Source organism: Lutra lutra, chromosome 5 (genome assembly GCF_902655055.1).
Source record: "Lutra lutra chromosome 5, mLutLut1.2, whole genome shotgun sequence".
In the NCBI taxonomy this organism is placed as follows: Eukaryota; Metazoa; Chordata; class Mammalia; order Carnivora; family Mustelidae; genus Lutra; species Lutra lutra.
The window spans coordinates 28,774,958-28,796,021 of record NC_062282.1 but is presented as its reverse complement, the minus strand read 5'-3'; the positions used below and the strand labels follow the sequence as shown (position 1 = coordinate 28,796,021).

Sequence of the window (21,064 nt, the reverse complement as noted above, 5' to 3'; positions counted from 1 at the left end):
CTTTGAGGGTAGAGCGCGCAAAGATGCCTCCGCCAGGGCCGACATTACAAAAAGGCAGAATTACAAGATGTCCTCGGTTTGTGCCTGAGGAGACAGTGGAAAGATTCCAAGTCCTAGTTTATGATTATCATTCAGAATTCTGGTCTCGGCTTTAGAAGCTCAAACCTCCACAAACACTTGGACTTCTGGAGTTAGGACTCAAGCATCTCTTCATGAATAAATGACCTCCCTAAGAGGTCTTCGGAACACAATCCAGGAAGGGTGGGTCTACTTCTTTTGGGGGTTCGCTTCTAGAGAATAGACACAAGCTACTCCCAGGGAGTAGACACTCCTTCCACGGAGTAGCGTCTCAGAGATTTGAAGCAAATACATAGGGAAATGGAGCATGCGGATGATGGTATGAGATCAACAGTTAGGAGGTGGGGAAATTCATGGAGGGGTCCCTAAAACGGGGATGGGCGTGGGTCACCTGGAGGTGGAACTATCTTGGAAGCAACTTCCTAAGCTCTCTGCCTTCCTGGCTCAGAGTACCTTCTCTGCGGAGAGTGCGGTCATGACAGGGACAGAGAGGGGTTAAGGAGAGTTCAGTAACCCCTCCTTCCCGAAGTTTGAAGTTCGGGGTTAAGGAGGGTGAGGACAAATTAGCCAGTGGAGCAAGCACCCTGGGAGGTGGAGCAGAAGGGTAAGAAACCGCAAACAGAAGCGAACACAGGCGGGGTCCACCCTTGGCTGCAAGCGAAGCGTGTCCTCAGGGCGCACAGGTCGCTGCGCGCTGGGCTGGGCTTCCCAGCTCATACCCGAGCGAGCATGGCGGGGCAGCGGGCTCTTCTGCTAGCTGGCTTCCTTCTGCCTGGGTTCCTGCTCTCAGAGGCCGCCAAAATTCTAACTCTGTCTTTGGTAGGTGAGTGCTTGCGGGAGAACCAGATAGGCACAGTTCCAGACATCCGCGGGAAGGCTCGGTCAGACAGCTCTGGGTCAGGGAAGCACTATTGGGCTTGGGTCCCAGGCTAGAGGGGGGATAGACAGGATGGGGGTGTGGGGAAATGAGGAGACCCTACCACCGAGAGGTGAAGAAAGTTCTTGAGAAAATAGAATACCTTTTCCTCCCTCTGCCTACTCAGATTTGCTCTCCTAGGTGCGGAATGGGTCCACAAAGTTTGGGATCCCTTCCAGTGTTGGAGACCCCGGGCTGCCTCCTCCCTCCGGGGAGTGGGCTGCAAATTCAGAGGCTCACCCTAAACTTCTGGGTGGTGAGCAGCAATTGCCAATAGAGGCTGTGGGAGCTTTTCCAGGCTCTTGGAGACCAGGGAAAGGAGCTTATGTGTGTGTGTGTGTGTGTGTGTGTGTGCGGGAGGGGGCCAGGGGAGAGGGGCAGAAGCACTAGTTTTCTGATACTGCATGGGAGCCAAGGTAGAGCAGGGAAAGTATTTCAGAGACACCTGGGGGTGGGGGTGGGGGCTGGAGTGCTCTCATCCAGAGGAAACCCGGAGAACTGGCCAGGGCTGGAGACTGGATCCTGGACAATCCGGTCTTGCCTATGCCCGCTCCTGTCACCTGTGTGACTGGAAGTGTTTGAAGGATTCCGGGAACTGTTAATTCTGCATTTCGTGGCCTCAGTTTTATTTCCTTTACTTTTCCACCGAAGGGAATAGAAGATGAAAAGGAAAAGGGATAAAGGGAAAAGGATCAGGATAAAAAGATCATCATAAGATGCAGCTTTCTCAAGATTGTATTTCCACCCACAGTGGGCTCTTTGAGGTCACTTACTGTGTATAGATCACTGGAATCGTGAGCTGGAAGGAACCATAAGTAATCTCATTTAGCCCTCCCCCTTACCCCCTCCTCCAAGGGATTTCCTGAGCATATGGTTTTGGATAAGATTTAGTGTAATAGAACCTGTACCTCCCCAGATGATCATGCTTCTGTTTCCTTAGGATTCCAGGATTTTCCTAGGATGGGTGATGCCCTTTCATGCACACAGGATCCTGTAGTTCCCCCCCAAGGGTGCGCAGTTGTTCTGAATGCCTTAATTTGATGTTCAGCAAGATGCAGACCCCAACTGAGAAATACCTTGCCAAGTATATGTATATTTGAATTTCTTGGTTCTAAGTGGTGGCTCAGCTTCCTTCTGCTCCAGTGGCTCTTTCTTAGACTGATATTCAAGTTTCCATATTTCTGGCTCCTACACTAGCTTAAATTTCCAAGAGTAGGACTCCAGAACGAACTCTGATTGATCGTCCATTGGGAACCCTTCACGCTCATAGAGAGCATTGTGCCACTCTTCCCACCAGTACAGTTATTTCTTTAGGTCACACTGTCTCCATGAGGTCTGGCTAAACTTAGCATATCTTTAAGATCAGGAATTCCTTAAGGTATAAGCAGAGAAGCTCGTCACACTGATGTTTGGTCACTTTTGTGACCAGAGTCACAAAGAGGATATGATGGAGGTTTGCCAAAGTCAAGATTTGGGGCCATGGGCTCTGAGTGAGTGGCTGGGGCTTATCCAAATGGAGATGGACAGACTGACTGATGAAGCTCATCTTCCTCTCCTCACCATCAGCTTTCTGCTTGCTAATTCTCATCTCTCGGATCTCTCAGCATATCAGCTTTAGGGACTCTATTATCATCATTACAAAAGTGAAGTTGTACATTGTTCCTAGGTGGAAGCCATCATCTGCTGCTGGACCAGGTGTCTCAGATTCTTCAAGATCATGGTCATAATGTCACCATGCTTCACCAGAGAGGAAATTCACTTATATCAGGTATCTTTTCTCACCAGTTCTTTATTTCTTCTACCCTATGCTAAGGGTAGAGTGAAATAACAATGTCTTTTGCTTAGAAAACTGTTTTCAAAATCTAATTGGAGTGAAAGTATGAAAAGTGTGTGTGTGTGTGTGTGTGTGTGTGTGTGTTAATGTAAGGTGTTGGAACACTTGGCTCTGTCTGCCAAGTGTGCCACTCCACACTCTGTAGTCCCATATTTTCCTCCCTTACCTTGCCTTCCACTTCATCCCCAGCAACCCTCCATATATTACAGATTATTTTGGTAAATGGTACTTCATAGCAGCTTGAAAACATGTGAACAGAAATGTTCAGCCAAATATACCATTTTCTTTTCTTATATCACAGATTACTTTTTTTTATATATCATAGATTACTTTCTCCTTTTTTGATATCTGAAATCTAAGAAAGTATTTCTTAGGAAGTCTGTCATTTATCCAGCTAAGATCAGAATCTATCACTGAGATGATTTTAAAACGTTTTATTTATTTATTTGTCAGAGAGAGTGAGAGCGAGAGAGAGCACATGCACAAGCAGGCAGAGTGGCAGGCAGAGGCAGACGGAGAAGCAGGCTCCCTACAGAGCAAGGAGCCTGATGCGGGACTCAATCCTAGGACCCTGGGATCATGACCTGAGCCAAAGGCAGCGGCTTAACCAACTGAGCCACCCAGGCGTCCCTGAGATGATTTTATTCTCTAGAAAAATCAATGCCTGACCAACAGTTTGTGTATAATGATGTTGGACATTCTTAACTGAATCATTGAATCCAGTGAATTTCAGCTGACATGAGCAAACAAACCTTATCAACTCTTTTCTGTTGATAGACAAGAAAACAACAGCCCAGAGAACTGAAATGGTTTGCGCAAGACGATATGGCAGGTTAATAATAGTGTTGGGAGGATTTAGGACTTTAAGCTCTGGATTGCTCAATCTGAAGTTATCTTAGGCTTTAATGTTAAAAAAGACGCAATTTTAAGCAGCATCTTTGAGGAATAAAATTCTGAAAAACTGTAAAACTTTGAAGGTAATCAGGCTTTGTTATCGTTCAGATTTTATTAAAATAATTTTTTCTGCAAAAATTTCTTTTACGATTTTTATTGTGGTAAAATATACACAGCATAAAGTTGATCTCTTACACATTTGTTTTGTCAGTTTAGTGACTTTAAGTACATTCATGTTGTTGTGTAACCATCACGGCTGTTGATCATCACAGATGGGAACTCTGTACTGGTTATATGGTGACTGCCAATTTTCCCTTGCCTGCAGCCCTTGGTAACCATTATTCTACTTTATTTCTCTAATAATTTGGAGATACCTCATTAAGTAGAAACATACAATATTTGTCTTTTTGTGTCTGGCTTATTTCACATTGCATAATGTCTTCAAGTCTTATTCACACTGTAGTGTAGATTACAATTTCTTTCCTTTTAAAGACTGAATGATGTTCCATCATAAGTATATATCACATTTGTTAACTCAGTCATCTGTCCATGGACATTTAGGTTGTTTCCACCTTTTGGATATTGTGAATAATGCTGCTATGAAAACTGGTATACAAATATTTATTTGAGTCTCTGCTTAAAATCATTTTAATCACCTTCCAGATTAGGTTCCCCATTTTTCATTGAAAATTATTTATACACATATTGTTTTGAATCTGTGTTGACCACAGACATGATTAAATAGCTGCAGTGTATTAATTTTCAAGTAGTTATTCTTAATTTTGAAAATTGCAATTAAATTTAATTAAAATTCTTAATAAAATTAAGTTGTATTAAAATTTTAGACTGATTGAAAATAATTTTGGCAGTTTCCATGAATTTTGAGAAAATAATAAAAGCCACAGATCTTCTACCCCTTTAATATATATACGTAAAAACCTATAAACAATTTGGGTAGTTCATGGTTCCCATCAGTTATTTTTTATAATTAATTTCAGAGGTAGAATTTAGTGATTCATCAGTTGCATATAACACCCAGTGCTCATTACTTCAAGTGCCGTCCTTAATGCTTGACCCCCAATTATTCCTTCCCCCTCCCACTTCTCCTCCAGCAATCCTCATTTTGTTTCCTAGAATTCAGTATCTCTTATGGTTTGCCTCCCTCTCTATTTTCATTTTATTTTATTTTTCCTTCCTTTCCCCTATGTTCATCTGTTTTGTCTCTTAAATTCCTTATGTGAGTGAATTCATATGGTATTTGCCTTCCTCTAACTGACTTATTTCACTTAGCATAATAACCTCTAGTTCCATCCATGTCATTGCAGATGGCAAGATCTCAAATTTCTGATGGCTGTGTAATATTCCATATGTGTGTGTGTGTGTGTGTGTGTGTGTGTGTGTGTACACCACATCTTCTTTATCCATTCATCTACTGATGGACATCTGGGCTCTTTCCATAGTTTGGCTATTATGGACATTGCTGCTATAAACATTGGGGTACACATGCCCCTTTGAATCACTTTGTTTATATTCTTTGGATAAATACCTAGTAGTACAATTGCTGGGTCACAGGTAACTCTAATTTAACTTTTTGAGGAACCTCCATACTGTTTTCCAGAGTGGCTGCACCAGTTTGCATTCCCACCAACAATATAGGAGAGTTCTCTTTCCTCTGTATCCTTGTCAACATCTGTTGTTTCCTGACTTGTTAATTTTAGCCATTCTGACTGGTGTGAGGTGGTATCTCATTGTGGTTTTTCTTTGTATTTCCCTGATGTTGAGTAATGTTCAACACTTTTTCATGTGTCTGTTGGCCATTTGAGAGTCTTCTTTTGGATCTTTTCAGTTTTATCCTTAGTTTCCAGGCTCAAAAGACTAGAGTTTCTTCCAATATTCCCCAATCACAGGGATCTCTGAGGCTTTGAAACAGCATATTAATTCATTACCTTAGGAATAGAGCCTGACTAAATGTCTGCAAATGGGGAAAACACATGATATAGTTATTATTTCTGACCTGATGCCCATTTCGGTGTATTGTAACATTTATTAACTCCTTGTTTGGATACACTTTCCCATCTTGTTCATTTACTTACTACTTTAATAAAGAAATGGTATCAGATTGAAGAAGCAAAGATCTTTAATATTCTCATAAACTATTGCTCCAAACAATATCTAGCTTTATAATTGGGTTATTGATAGGCGTTGGAAAAATATTAAGAAGCATGATGGAATAAGTCTAGATTGTCTTGAAGAGACTATTGGTAGAAATGTGGATCTTAAGAACTTTGTTGCAATTTATAAAAACATCAAATCTTTATGTTTTACACTTGAAGCTAATGTAATGTTACATGTCATTTGTGTCTTAATAAAAAATATAAGAACTCTGCTAATGAGGACTAAGAAGGAAGTAAGGAATATGGTAGAGAAAATCTGTGTTGTCTGAGACAATATGTAAATCATCATAAACACACTTCTGGTAAAAATATAGGTAGTAAGGACTTCTTGCTTCTTATAGTAAAATGTGAGAGGAAAGAGATAAATTGAAGGAAGAACTATTAAGCATGAAGAAATGAAGACTTCATGATTTGGGAAATTCTCAGCCTATCCACATTGCAAAAGATTCTAAAATTAGGGTTTTTGTTGTCAGGAAAGATAAAACTAGGGTTTGGCTGGTTTACCTCTTGCTGTTGCCTCTGAATAGCTCAGAATATTCAGTCTCACAGAGCTCTTTAATTATTTGGTATGTGAATCATAAGTCCCTTCAGCCTTGTTGGCTGAAACCAGAAGTAGAGATGAAATTATTTTTAAACATCTGTGTAGCGGCTTTTGTCTAGCAGACTGAATTCCCATGACATACCCAGAAGATCTATAAGGTACTTGAGAATTTTATACAGGATAAATACTGCCAATTTGGACTAAAAGGCCAGAGAAAGAGTGACATGAAAGAAGGCTATTGGACTCTGCCAAAGTAAGAAATATGCTCATAAACTATTTAGTTGTAAACTCATGCTACCTTTCATGAAGAACAAATGAAAAGTCTGAGTGCGAAGCAGTGCACATAAAGGGTAGAACTTCAAGCTTACAGGGCCGAGCGTCAAGTCATGGCAGGTTATTTCCAGTTTTTAAAACCTAACATTGTCCACCCAGATCAATGTCAACATTTCTTAGGACCAGAAATTCATAACTTCCTTCCATTTTTTTCCACTTTGAATGATAATATCTCTAAGTGGTATCTTAATGTTTCTTGGAAGCAGATAAACTTATTTCCTAATTTTCATAGGTCCACAGATGGATCATATCTGGACTCTCCCACCCCTACTTGATTGAATTATTTGGATAATATAATTTGGGACATTTGAGCCAATGATATTTAGATGAAATTTTGAACTATGAGTTGATGATGTGATAGTTTGAGACTTGTGGGAGTGTTGGGATGGAGTGATTGTATTTTGTATGTGATATGGACATGAGTATTTGAGGTCCGGAGAGCAGAACATGGTGGTAGAAGATAATGGCCCCACTCAAAGATATGCTATAATTTCTAGAACCAATAAATATTCTACCTAACATGGCAAAAGGACTTTGTAGATGTGATTAAGATATGGATTTTGAGATGGGAAGGTTGTCTTGGATTATTAATTTAAGCTCTATATAATTATAAGAGTCCTTCTACAAAAAAGAAGATTGGGGAGGTAGGTGGAGGGGGTAAGGTAACTGGGTGATGGGCATTAAGGACGGCACTTGATGTAATGAGCACTGGGTGTTATATGCAACTGATGAATCACTAAACTCTGTGTCTTAAACTAATAATACACTATATGTTAATTAACTGATTAACAAAAAGTGTTGGCAGGAGAATAAGAGAAGGAAATGTGATAATGGAAGGAAAGTAGATGATAGATGATGTCAATGCCAGTTAAAAAGAGACCATGAGCCAAGGAATGAAGGTAATCACTAAAAGAAGGAAAAGGCAAGAAAATATCTTTCAGAGCCTCCAAAAGGAATGCTGGCCTGCCCACAACTTGTTTTTGTCCTAGTGAGACCCATTTCAGACTTATGATCTCCAGAACTGTAAGATAATAGATTTGTTCTGTTTTAAGCAACTAAGTTTATAGTAATTTACTACAGCAGCAATTGGAGACTAATATTGTTATCAGCCGGTGGTTTAGAGAACTCCAGGAAGTATGGGAAGAGGTTGTTGAAGGCTTCATAATGAATGCAAATGTGGGAGGTACTAATGACAGTGCCTATTGTATTGCAATTTGGATAGATTCTAGATCTTTTTGTTATTTGGCCTTATTCAAAGTGGGATGATTTAAAAAAATAAGTATAAATTTTTAAAAAAATAAAAAATAAAAAATATACTTATTTTAAGAAGTAAGTATAAAATAAAAAAAATACTTATTTAAAAAATAAGTATAAATTTAAGGAAAATGTATAAATCAGAAATACATTGCCTCCAGATTGCAAAAAGGCTTAAAAGTTGTTGGACTTGTTGAGATATTATGATGTTGTGAGTCAATAGGTGTTTCATTTTTTTTAATAAGACTGGAAGAGATTATGCTGAGTGAAATAAGTCAAGTAGAGAGAGTCAATTATCATATGGTTTCACTGATTTGTGGAGCATAACAAATAACATGGAGGACAAGGGGAGTTAGAGAGGAGAAGGGAGTTGAGGGAAATTGGAAGAGGAGGTGAACCATGAGAGACTATGGACTCTGAAAAACAATCTGAGGGTTTTGAAGGGGCAGGGGGTGGGAGGTTGGGGGAACCAGGTGGTGGGTATTGGAGAGGGCACAGATTGCATGGAGCACTGGGTGTGGTGCAAAAACAATGAATAATGTTACACTGAAAATAAATTAAAAAAATTAAAAAAACAAAAGAAAACATGAAGGCATTGCTCATCATATTTGCCCTATCTTCTAGTCAACCATCTATTGTATAATTAAAATGAATTCAGCCCTAAAAAAAAAAATACACTTGACACTAGTTGTCAGGTTTTTTTGTAGATGCCTGTTAGCAAATTGTGGAATTTTCCATCTATTTTTAGTTTGCTGGGAGTATTAACAGGAATTAATGGAATTACTGTTGGAATTTATCGAATGCTTTTTCTTCATGTATCAAGGTAATAATATTATTTTTGTTTGTTTAGGCTGTGCTTTTAGAATGTTAAGCCAGCTTTGATTTTGTGAGATAAACTCCAATTGGTTGTGATGTATTAACCTTTTAAAATATATGGCTGGATTAAAAAAAAAAAGTTTTTTTTTCATTTATTTGAGAGAGAGAGAGAGAGATAACATACAAGCAGTGGGAGGGGCAGAGGGAGAGGGAGATGAAGAAGTAGATTCCTTCCTCAAAAGGGAGCCCAACTTGAGGCTGGATTTCCAGGGTCCTGAGATCTCAACCTGAGCTGAAGTCAGACGCTTAACCCGACTGAGCCACCCAGGTGACCCAATAGTTGTTTCTTGATAGTGTCATGGATAGAGAGGCCTTAACTGATTAAATAATTCCCAGGAATTTAAACGAGGTCCTATCCCTTGAGCTTTGTGTTGGGCAATGGCATATCCCTTTGTGTGAGCTCCTTTGGGAATATTTCTCTGTCCTGAATGAATATGTCAAATGAATCTCCGTAGAGCAGGCTATTTTTTTTTCTTTTTTTCTTTTTTTTAACGATTTTATTCATTCATCTGACAGACAGAGATCACAAGTAGGCAGAGAGGCAGGCAGAGAGAGAGAGAGGAGGAAGCAGGCTCCCTGCAGAGAGCCCTATGTGGGGCTTGATCCTAGGACACTGGGATCATGGCCTAAGCCGAAGGCAGAGGCTTTAACCCACTGAGCCACCCAGGCGCCCCTAGAGCAGGCTATTTTCAATATAACGTCCTACCTGGGTTCCTAGTGAAAGTCGGATGTGGTTAAGGTCTTGCCAGTAAAGATCGTGGCCAACGGTAGGACTGTTGAAATACCCCATGGACAATTAGTTAAATGTGCACTGTGTCCTTTCCAAAGTGAAGGAACTAACTTTCAAAGCCTGTTGACACGGTACTGAAGAACATAGTTGCCAAATCTATGATTGCAAAGTATTTGCCAGTATGTACTTGGATAGCAGTAATTTCACTAAGATTGGGCTCGGTAGTTTTAATATGTAAGGCTGTGCATTAATCTATCTTCAGTTTACACACGATTTGATTGGAGGTTATGACTGATGAAAGCATACAAGTATAAGAGAGCATGGAATTTTTGTTACTCAAATAATAAAGCTTTTTTTAAAAAAAATATATATAAGATGAGTTGGACAGGCTCCTAAGCAAATCTGAAAAATGATTTTCCAGAGGAGGGAGGGATGACTAGTTTGAGTTATTATTGTGGGTGGAGAGTTGGGATGTGTTGAGGGTTCCCTGTCACTGGCCTTCACTTGCATGGTTTGAAACTCCCACTAGGGCCAACGGTAGGAGCATGCTGACTTTCTTAATAGTTTGCCCAGGTGAAGCACTGAAGAGGGAGTGGGAGATAGGGTTTGAAAACTGTCAGCAGTCAAACATCAGAAATGGACTCAGACTTTTCATTACACATGGATATGTGGGAGAAGCCATGCTGGTAATAAATCAAATCAAATCAAAAAACTATTTGGATTTATCACTCTAAATAATGAAAATGAGCTTTTCTAAAACAGAAAGGGCAGAGGCTCTATCACTTCCTATGTGTGCAATTTTGACAAATTATCTTAATTTGCTTAAGATAATTACCTTTGTATCTTCAATTACCTTTGTTTTCTCACCCGTAAAATGAGACAAATAGCTATATCTTATGAAAACTTTATTTTTTTAACTTTTTAAAAAGATTTTATTTATTTATTTGAGACAGAATATGAAAGAGAAAGAGAGAGAAAGCACAAGCAGAGGGGAGGAGTGGAGGGAGAATGTGAAGCAGTCTTCCTGATGAGCAGAGATCCCGTTGTGGGGCTCTATCCTAGGACCCTGAGATCATGACCTGAGCCAAAGGGAGATGCTTAACCAACTGAGCCACCCAAGTGCCCCATTATGGAAATTTGAAATGAAGACTTCCTGTATGCCTGGGTGGCTCAGTCAGTTAGGCATATGACCTTTTGTTTTAGGCTCAGGTCATGATCTCAGGGTCCTGAGATGGAGCCCCTCATTGGTCTCCATGCTCAGCAGAGTCTGCTTGAGATTATCTCCCTCCCTTTCTCTCCCCCTCTGCCCTTTCCCTTTCTCGATGTGCTCTATCTAAAAAAAAAATACGTCTTAAAAAAAAAAAGGAAACTTCCATAACTTTAAATTGAGAAGCACTCCTTAATTAATGTAAGGTTCTCAATACATGTTATCATTTTAAAAGACAGAATGAATGAGAATGCAACCAAAGCACATAAAAATAGTTCAAAAGGCAAACATTCAAATAAATAAAAATTATTTGAGCAAACAAATATTGATCTTTTCACGCTAATGTTAATCCATGTTTTGTGACATATTTAACATTTTTAACCCATGGGTGTTTTTTAGATTTTAAAGAGAAGGAAAAATCATACCAAGTTATTTCTTGGCTTCCACCCGAAGATTATAACAAAGGATTGAAGGACAATTTTGATTTTTTTATGGAAGAAGCTTTGGGTGACAGGTAAGTCTTATTTTTTTATTATTTGAACCAAAGAGTCACTATTTTAGCGGTACAAATGAATGGATGAATTGATGGATGTTTGGACTGAAGACATAAGAAAGGGATGGGTGGATGGGTGGATAAATGAAGGAATTCATGATGAGTGAATGGTTGGGGAAACAAGCACTCACACCAAATTGTCCCGCTCAGTCACTGCAGAGTCTTCTTTGCTCTGTACTGTCCCTCTTCCATGAATGGATTTCTGTAGAAAGTAGAGATTGTGTCTTCTGGAACATCCTTTCAACGCTTCTCTTACATCTTTATTTATAACCTCCCCAACACAGAAGTATAGGTACTTCAATCTCTCACTGTTGATAGGGAAATGAAAGTGACCTTCTTCCATTCATTTTTCCTTCTTTTCTTCACATATATTCTATTAATGGGGGGAAGACTTATGAACATTGATTTTGTAGCAATTGAACATCTGGCCATGTAAAGCTCTTTTATTTTATTTTTAAAATTTTTGGTCATTTAAAATACTTAAGCAATGGGGCACCTGGATGGCTCAGTGGGTTAAAGCCTCTGCCTTCGGCTCAGGTCATGATCCCAGGGTCCTGGGATCGAGCCCCACATCGGGCTCTCTGCTCCGCGGGGAGCCTGCTTCCTCCCATCTCTCTCTCTGCCTGCCTCTCTGCCTACCTGGGATCTCTGTCTGTTAAATAAATAAATAAAATCTTTAAAAAAAATACTTAAGCAAAAAAAAAAAAAAAAAAAAGATTTATGTGCTGGGGCAACCCAGAGAGAGAGAGAGAGTGTGCAAGAGTGAAGGAAGGGGTGGAATGAGAGGCAGGGAATCTCAAGCAGACTCCCTGCTGAGCCTGATGAAGGGCTTGATCTCATAACCCTGAGATCATGACTTGAACTGAAATCAAGAGTCAGATGCTTAACCAACTGTGCTATGCAGGCACCCACCTTCTTTTTACCTTGAAACTTTTACTTACTAGTCAAGGTTTGCTTACATTTGCCTTTTTTCAGAAAGTCTTTTTCCTTACTCAAATTGGGAAGCCACAGTGCCCCCTGTCAAGGTCTGATGTAAACTATTCATTTGATACTTAGTCTATATTATCTTGCATGGTTAGTTACATATTTTAAATACATGCTTTGTCTCTTCTCCCTTAATGTAATATTTTTGGAGACAGGCATAGGTAGCCATGTATTCTTAAACAATTTTTTCTATTTGTTAGCTCAATTTTAAATATGATTAATGAGATATATTCTAGGAATTTTTATAGCACTCCTGAAATTATCTAAAATATCTGACAATCACACTCTTTTGTTACTTGAAATCTTCAAAAATACACAGCCAAGGGTGATTTCTGCCAATCACTTCCATTGTATGACTTGAAGTTGTTCATAAATGCCAGGCAGAGATCTGTATATTGTTAATAAGTTCTTCACTTCTGGTCCTTCGTTATCTGGGGTGCAATGGTACAGTAGTGAACAATTACAGGGTGCCAGGGTATTGATTCTCTTGGTCCTCCATGTAGCCAGCAGGCCAATGATGTATTGAGTTCTTGCACTTGTTACCTCTGATACCTTAAAGTGCGGGTGGACATTCTTATCTATTTCCCCATAGGGAACAGGAAGGGAACAGAGTCACATTCTATATAGGCAGTGATGGGAAAGCATTGTAAGGAGATAGGTCCCTGGAATAGTCCCATGCACCAAATCTTAATTACATGTTAGTATTCTTTACCTTCTATTATCTTTATCTTCTATTATCTTCTCTGGACATGTCAATCTATTGTAGTAGAAAAGCTAGGGGTGCCTGGGTGGCTCGGTTGGTTAAGAGACAGCCTTCAGCTCAGGTCATGATCCCAGGGTCCTGGGATTGAGCCCCACATCTGGCTCCCTGCTCAGTGGGGAGCCTGCTTCTCCCTCTCCTTCTGCTGCTCTGCCTGCTTGTGTCTTTCCCTATCTGTGTCAAATAAATAAATAAAATATAAAAAAAGAAAAGCTAGTAATATGTTTATTATTAATCAGGCCTTGCTTTGCTTTCCTTTCTTCTCTATTTTCTTGTCTTGTCTTTTCTTTTCTTTAATTGCTTAACTTGTGGGCATTAAAATGTGGAATTCCCATTTTAGTTGAGATTTGAGTTCTAATGTGATAAAATAATCCCTTGGGTGCGGTTATCTATCACATTCAGAATACACAGTGATTTTTTTTTTCAGTAGATTTTCTTTTGTAGTATTCTGTAATTTATCAGTTGCATATAACACTCAGTGCTCATCATATCATGTGCCCTAGAATCACAGTGATTTTTAAAAATAGCCTCTATGACCAATATTTATGGAACTGTGTCATCTAGGGACTTCCACAGTTTGGTTGAGTAAACAAGAAAATCACTCATAAAAAGTCAGTATGTAAAAGAAAGTTAATGAGAACATTACAGAATTTATCAAGTAGAAAGAGTTCTGTGAGATTTGCTATGGTCAGAAAAGGTTCCCAGAGCAGAAGGTCCAACAGTGACAATTTGTTTTCAGTTAACATAGTTCAGTTGTGTCCATGGATTTCAAGAATTAAGAACTCAAAGTTATAGTTTTTTGAATAATGTAGCATAGAGAGTGCTTGGGATTTGGATGAGAGAGGGAAGAGGAGGGGAGGAAGGGAACACTTTCCAGAGCAGAATATGTGCTCAGAGTGACTGAGAGGGTATTTATGGACAGTGGTAGGACAGGTACGCTACTGCTTGATGTGGTCTTTCTCACCTGGGTTATTTTCTTTCTAGCCCAAGATTCCTTTATGTATTGTGAAATTAACACCTCCAGTGAATATTTATCATTTATCTTCTTTCTTACAGATACACATTTGGAAAATTTTTAAGCTTTATGGAACAACTGGGGCTTCAGTGCAGCCATTTTCTAAGGAGAAAGGATATCATGGACACCTTAAAGAATGTGAACTTTGACCTCGTGATAGTTGAAAATTTTGACTACTGTCCTTTCCTGGTTGCTGAGAAGCTTGGAAAACCATTTGTGTCCATTCTTTCTTCCTCGTTTGGTGCTATAGATATTGGGCTACCAAACCCCCTGTCTTATGTTCCAGTATTCCATTCCTTCCTAAGTGACCACATGGACTTCTGGGGTCGAGTGAAGAATTTTCTGATGTTCTTTGATTTTTCCATAAGACAATGGCAAATCCAGTCTACATATGACAACACCATCAGGGAACATTTCCCAGAAGGCTCTAGGCCAGTATTGTGTCATCTTCTAAAGAAAGCAGAGCTATGGTTTGTTAACTCTGATTTTGCCCTTGAATTTGCTCGGCCTCTGCTTCCCAACACTGTGTATGTTGGCGGCTTAATGGCGAGACCTGTTAAAGCAGTACCACAAGTAAGTAAAACCTGAGGTCTCAATATGGACTTCAGGCAGAGCTCTGCACTGCAGAGCTGATGGCTCCCCTGCCAGTGGGAACTGGGACAGAGTAGGGTGAGGCAACTGCACCTAAGACATACCTTTTAAGGATGAATCACTTTCAGGGTCATGCAATTGGAGTGTTAGGATTTGTATAACCCTGAGATTGAGGACCTCTTTACATAGTATACCCAGGGTCCTCTCCAGTTCTGATGCTGGTGGGATAGATTTAAATTTAAAAAAAAAATGTTTTCTTTTTAATAAACTCTAAACCCAGCATGGGGCTCAAACTCAAGACCCAAGGTTGAGAGTTGCATGCTCTTTCCACTGAGCCAGCCAGGTGCCCTGGGATAAATCTTTTAGTAAGTTAATATTTTTATGTCCAGTGAACATGAACATATGTGTAGTAACTATGTGGCAAGCATCCATTATATGTGAGAATTGTCGAAAAGACGAGTTACTCACAATGAAACACACAACACTATGAAACCAAGGTGGGAGTGGTGGGACTGACAGTAAGAACTGTGGGCATCATCACCAGCATCCCCAGCCTGAAGAGCCTTAGTTCTTAATTCCATCTTAGGCCTTCTGATTTGATTGATCTGGGGTCAGTCCTGAGGATTGTGAATTGTGAAAGCTGCTGGGTTCGTTTGAAGGCTTAAAGTCAGAACTATTGAAGTAGAAGTTTTTAAATGGAGAGGAGCTCAGCTGAGTTGGCTTCCTGTTGCCTATCAGCACTGGTTGACATTTTATGGAATTTATCTTATTTAATATCTTACCAACTGGAAGGAAGTATGATGATCTCCATTTTTATACACGAGGAGACAGAGATTCAGGTGGAGTAAGTGACTTTCCCACTGCCATTCATTTCAGAGTTAGGAAGACTTGATTTGGCTGGGTCTTCCAGGCACCCTAGTGTCTACCCTTTATCTACTGACCTTGAAATGAGTAAGCAGGGAGAATTGGAGAATGATCCATGGGCTAGATGGGCTTTAGGTTGATGGCAGGATTTTTTACGGATGGAGCTAGGGAGGAAAGGAATTTCAGTTAGAAAGAATGAATAGCTGAATGTGTCAAAGTCAAAATAAGACAGGCATGACTCTGGGTTCCTTTGGTGACTCTAGCTAGATTAGACTAGAAGATTCAATTACATAAATGTAGCCAGACCAGATTGCAGGAGATTTTACCTGATAGGAAGTTGGGGTACGCCTTGGTTAGAGGGTAGGGGGAGGGGATTGTCAAGCAGGAACATAATGGGAGTAAGGGTTGTAACAGCTGTGAGATAATAGAGACTTAAAATTTTTTTTTCTCTTTATTTTCTAGTTTTTATATAGTGTGTCGTGTAGCTTTTTAAATTAAAAAAAAACAACAAAGCTTTTGTTAAAGTGGTCCTTTGAGGTGGTAAATCAGGCAGTGTTAGGCTGCACAGAATCAATCTAGGGATGAGAGTCTAGAAGCTGGGGGAGGAGAGCTCCAGCAGTCCAGAGTCAGGGTCTGAAGAAATACTTGAAGCAAGATTCACCAAAATGGGGTTAAAGCCAAGATTATAAAATTAAATCTCAACTTTTCTTAACTATTGCCTGAGGATTTTAAAAAATAAGCTGGAGTTAGAACTGGGCACTACCATTTTTTGTCTTCTTATGTGGATATAATTTGCAGTCATGTGGGTGAGCCACTGAGGTAGAAGATGAATTACAAAGATCAGTTAATAAGAATATCATAATGTATTAGAGCAAAGCACTCCACGTGGTACATTGAGTGTGAGTGGTAAGGAGTCTTTCTCCATTTCTTCCACTTCTTACACTAGAGGCTTTCTCCTGGCTTCTCCAGTGTAGCACCTCCCTCTGCTGGACCCTAGCACCCCACCAGTATTCTTCCTATACTACCATTTTCTGGTGGCCTTGGAAAATTCCCAAGTAACCGTGTCTCCATTGACCTACGATGAACAGAGGATCTAGGATGACCCTGACACTAACATCAAGATTTTAAAGAAGAAAGATATTCCCACCAACACCATGGGCATAAGCAGCATGCACAGGGTACTGTCCCAGGGGTTATGAACTCAGAGAAGGACAAGAGGGCGTGTTTGGTAAATATCTGGCTTTCATTTCATGGCTGTCTAGGCTTTCATGAACAACTTTGTTCAACTCCTTTTCCTTTCTTACCTTTCTCCAGGAATTTGAGAATTTCATCAACAAGTTTGGAGATTCAGGTTTTATTCTTGTGGCCCTGGGCTCCATGGTGAGCAACTTTCAAGTGGATCTTCTCAGGGAGATGAACAGTGCCTTTGCTCATCTCTCTCAAGGAGTTATATGGAAATATAAACCATCTCATTGGCCCAAAGACATCAGATTGTCAGCAAATGTGAAAATTGTGAACTGGCTTCCTCAGAATGATCTCCTGGGTAAGGGCTGCTCAGGTCTGCTTCACCCTTTCATTTACGTATTTTTAGAACTCATCAGGCTCTGACCCTTCTCATTTACATATTTTTAGAACTCATCAGGCTCTGACCTCTAGTAGGGCAATCCCATTTGCACCAGAAGGAGCTGCTAATAGCTAAAGGTAAGTCTGTAGAAGGAAGGAACAGAGCAGCCAGCTGGAGTTCTTGGGGCATCAGACTCTACTTCTAATGAGATCAGTGCCCAAACAGCCATCTCCCCTTCATTGTTTTCTATTCCAGGCCAGATGTCAGCAGACATCAAATCACCTTGACCTACTGCCTTTTCTTGAACAGGGTCACCCAAACACAATCTAAAACAACCTATGGATTCTAAAGAAAACATACTGGAAGGATTTTGCCACTGTATTTAGTGGCTTCAAGAGTAACTGTTCATCCACGTGCACTTACATGTATATATACACTCACTTCTCCCACAAACACACCTTTCTTAGATATTAAGGAGGGAGCAATTCATACCTTCACAGCATTTGATGTCAATAGTGTCTTTAGGATGTGCCAAAATACCTGAGTGCCAAGATGAACAAGCTCATAGTCAGTTATTTGGTCCATTTCGTCTCTGGTACCAGAGTTCTCTCCCTGCCCCCACCCCCACCAATAGGTTTTCTTCATGCTCAGTGCTGCTTTTTACAGAGTCCTTACTGTCATAGCCACTGACTGAATCAAAGGCTCATGATTAAGACAATGACTCAGAATAACCTGGGGAATTAAGGAACAGATTCCTGGCTCCACTTCTGCAAATTTAATTCTTTAAGTCTGGACTGGGCACATGGTGCTTCTTTCAAAAAAGAGATAAGGAGATTCTGACACACATCCCAGTTGAGTGACACAGCCTGAGACGAACTCTTCATTTTCAACAATAATCTTAGTTAGCTTTAAATAGGGTGGGATGGAAATGCTGTAAATGGAAATACTCAAACGTAGGGTCTAGTCTTTGCTTTCAAGGGGCTAATCATGTATTTGAGGAGAAAATGCATATAGTGTAATTTTTATGATTGACACACGAGTTATGATGCTAATGAATGGTCAGGAATTCAGAGAAGAGGGAAATAAGTTGGCAGGTGAGAAGAGTGCTCAAGACAAAGAGAAAGAGAGAGACACTGAGACAGAGAGACACAATGAGAAAATATAGAGGAGCGAAACAAAGGGAATGACTAGGATGATAGAGAGAAAGATGGATGGGTGGATGGAAAGGGATATACACCTTGCTTAGGAGTATTGTCTGGAGAGTCCCCTGGGTTTGAGTCCTGGGTGGGTTCCGGCTGGGGCAAGGAATTTCCATAAAAAGGCAAGGTTTGGAATCCTGTATATTAGTAACATGCGCCTTGGATGTGTCCAAGCAAAATATCTTTATAATGACTCCAACAGACTTTGAAATTCCTTTTGTATTTTCTTCTGTCCTTTCTGCTTTCCACGGTTTTCTGAAACTTTTCACTCTGAAAATTTTCAATCTGAAATATTCTGCTCTACTTCTTAATTGGAACAGCTCATCCACGTATCCGTCTCTTTGTCACCCATGGTGGGATGAATAGCATAATGGAGGCCATCCAACATGGTGTGCCTATGGTGGGGATTCCTCTTTTTGGAGACCAGCCTGAAAACCTGAACCATGTCGAAGCCAAAAAGTTTGGTGTCTCTATCCAGCTGAAGCAGATCAAGGCAGAGACATTAGCTCTGAAGATGAAGCAAGTCATAGAAGACAAGAGGTATGGAGCTCTCGAAGCTTATGGTCACTTAGACTGAATGAAGACATCAAACACAAAGGGCAATGTTTGACACTTCTTACAATAAAAGATGAAACATCCAAGACACAGAATAATATGCGCTGATGTTTACAAATGACGTGTTTCCTCTGAGAAGAAGACCAGGCAATTTAATTCAGATGTTGAGAACAATTTCTGCCTTAAGTGTTGTGAAGACCCTGGGACCTATGAATACAGGGTTTCTGAGAGGTCTTATGTATTGGGGGTGCTTATAGTAGAATTCCAACTGAGTCAGGAGGTTGCCTTTCTGTCCCCCAATATGTCACAGTGTTTCTTGCCTCAGGCCCTTTATCAGTGCTGTTTGCTAGAACACCCTTCCTTTCTCTTTACAATGCTGGCTCCTTAATGACAGTCAGAATTACCTCCAATGTCCTCTCCTCAGAGAGGCAGGTGGTCTTTGTCTGACATGCCTAAATGTGCTCCTCTCTCCCACCCTCTTCAATCATAATTCATTTTTCCTTCTTAACACTTCTTAGGATCAGTTACAACCCAGTTCTTTCTGTTTTAATTTATTGTGTGTTCCTCACACTAGAAAGTAGAGAGTTAGTTCCCCTGGATAGCTAAAGATGTCTTGTTTTCCCTTGTGTTTCCAGGGCCTAGCACAGGGCCTGCTAAAGTAAGTTTGGATGAATTTCCATTAAGCTAGTCAATAAAAGTGCCTATGTTCTCTTGGGTAAATTTCCACCTAATACAATGATCTCATGTAAAGAGAAAAATTTATTCTTTCTACCTCAAAAATAAGAAGAACTGAATAACTTAAAGTTTCAAGGGCATAAACTGACTCAGACCTCAAGACTTATTTTACCTTGCACAAAGGAGACCCAAAGGAGTTCTTGTTAGATGACTGGAAGTCACCACATAGCATATGATTCTTAATCCTAGAAAAACTGTAAAATCTGAGGGTCAGATAACCTCAGACATTTCATTATGTTTGGTATCTCATGAGTAGCAAATGTTTGCTTTCTGAAGAATGAGCTTGTGAATTTCATTGGCTATTCAAAGACCTAGACCCGAAATGTCCATCATTTGCTGGCCCTGTGATGGAATCATTTAGGCTGGGATGGTCCCTACACATTATGCATCAGTGCTGGGTATATAATTTGTGGAGCTCAAAGTAAAATGGAAATGTAGGGCCTATCGTTATAAAGTTTAAGAATTTTAAGACAATGGCAGCAGAGAATTAAAGCAAACATAGGACCTAAGTGTGGGGTGCTGAGCAAAAGTGTAGGGGGTAGTTCATGGAGCCAATGCTGGCCAATATGATGCTCTGAAGAGGTAGGAAAGTACAGACTTGTCCTGGGCCCCAGTCCCCACAGTCCTGTTTGATATCTAGCCCAGATACCAGCATAACATAGCTGCTTATACATATAATTTTCTATAGTATGTGATAAGCCTCCTTGGGTAGAACTAGCCCTTATAGATTTAGTCAGTTTTTATAATTTAGCACTTTTAGCACAAAGCATGGACCTTTGTATGGAGGGTTCAGTCTGAACTTTTCCATGGGACCCAGCTAGACTGTGGCAAGACCAAGCCAACAACCTTTCCTTGAAACTGAGTCTTTTGTGCATATGGATGAAAATGTGTGTGTGTGTGTGTGTTTTGTGTGTGTGTGAGAGAGAGAGAAAGAGAGAGAGAGAAAAGATCTCTAAGGGTTCTGAGACCACATGAGTAATACCCAACCTCTGTCTCTGCCAACAGGTACAAGTCAGCAGCTGTGGCTGCCAGCATCATCAGGCGCTCCCACCCCCTGACTCCTGCCCAGAGGCTGGTGGGCTGGATTGACCACATCCTCCAAACAGGGGGTGCGGCCCACCTCAAGGCCCATGGCCTGCAGCAGCCGTGGCATGAACAGTACCTGCTGGACGTCTTCTTATTCCTGCTGGTGGTCACTCTGGGCACCCTGTGGTTCTGTAGGAAGCTGCTGGGTATGGTGGTTAGATGGTTGTGCGGGGCCAGGAAGCTGAAGAAGGCCTGATGGAGGTGCTGTCTTGATGGGTGTTTGGGGAGCCACTGGTTATAGGAGGCTTTTCCCAGCACAGGGCACCCCTGGTGTCTTCTCCATACTGGCACTTTAAGGTGGCACACTATTTTCTGCCTCTT

General features: G+C 40.5%; 1 protein-coding gene across 1 annotated transcript; it reads left to right on the top strand.

Moving 5' to 3' along the window:
* Window positions 1-729: 729 nt before the first annotated feature.
* LOC125101044 (UDP-glucuronosyltransferase 3A1-like) lies at window positions 730-20,939 on the top strand. Its single transcript, XM_047731671.1, has 7 exons — window positions 730-901; window positions 2,661-2,762; window positions 11,237-11,351; window positions 14,191-14,722; window positions 16,919-17,147; window positions 18,688-18,907; window positions 20,663-20,939. The coding sequence occupies exons 1-7, from the start codon at window positions 808-810 to the stop codon at window positions 20,937-20,939; spliced, it is 1,569 nt and encodes a 522-aa protein (XP_047587627.1). The 5' UTR covers window positions 730-807.
* The last annotated feature ends 125 nt before the right edge of the window (window positions 20,940-21,064 follow it).

Coding starts and splice junctions, on each gene's coding strand:
- LOC125101044 (XM_047731671.1), top strand. CDS start 808: ATGGCGGGGCAGCGGGCTCTTCTGCTAGCTGGCTTCCTTCTGCCTGGG. Junction 902..2,660: donor TCTAACTCTGTCTTTGGTAG/GTGAGTGCTTGC, acceptor CATTGTTCCTAG/GTGGAAGCCATCATCTGCTG. Junction 11,352..14,190: donor GAAGAAGCTTTGGGTGACAG/GTAAGTCTTATT, acceptor TCTTTCTTACAG/ATACACATTTGGAAAATTTT.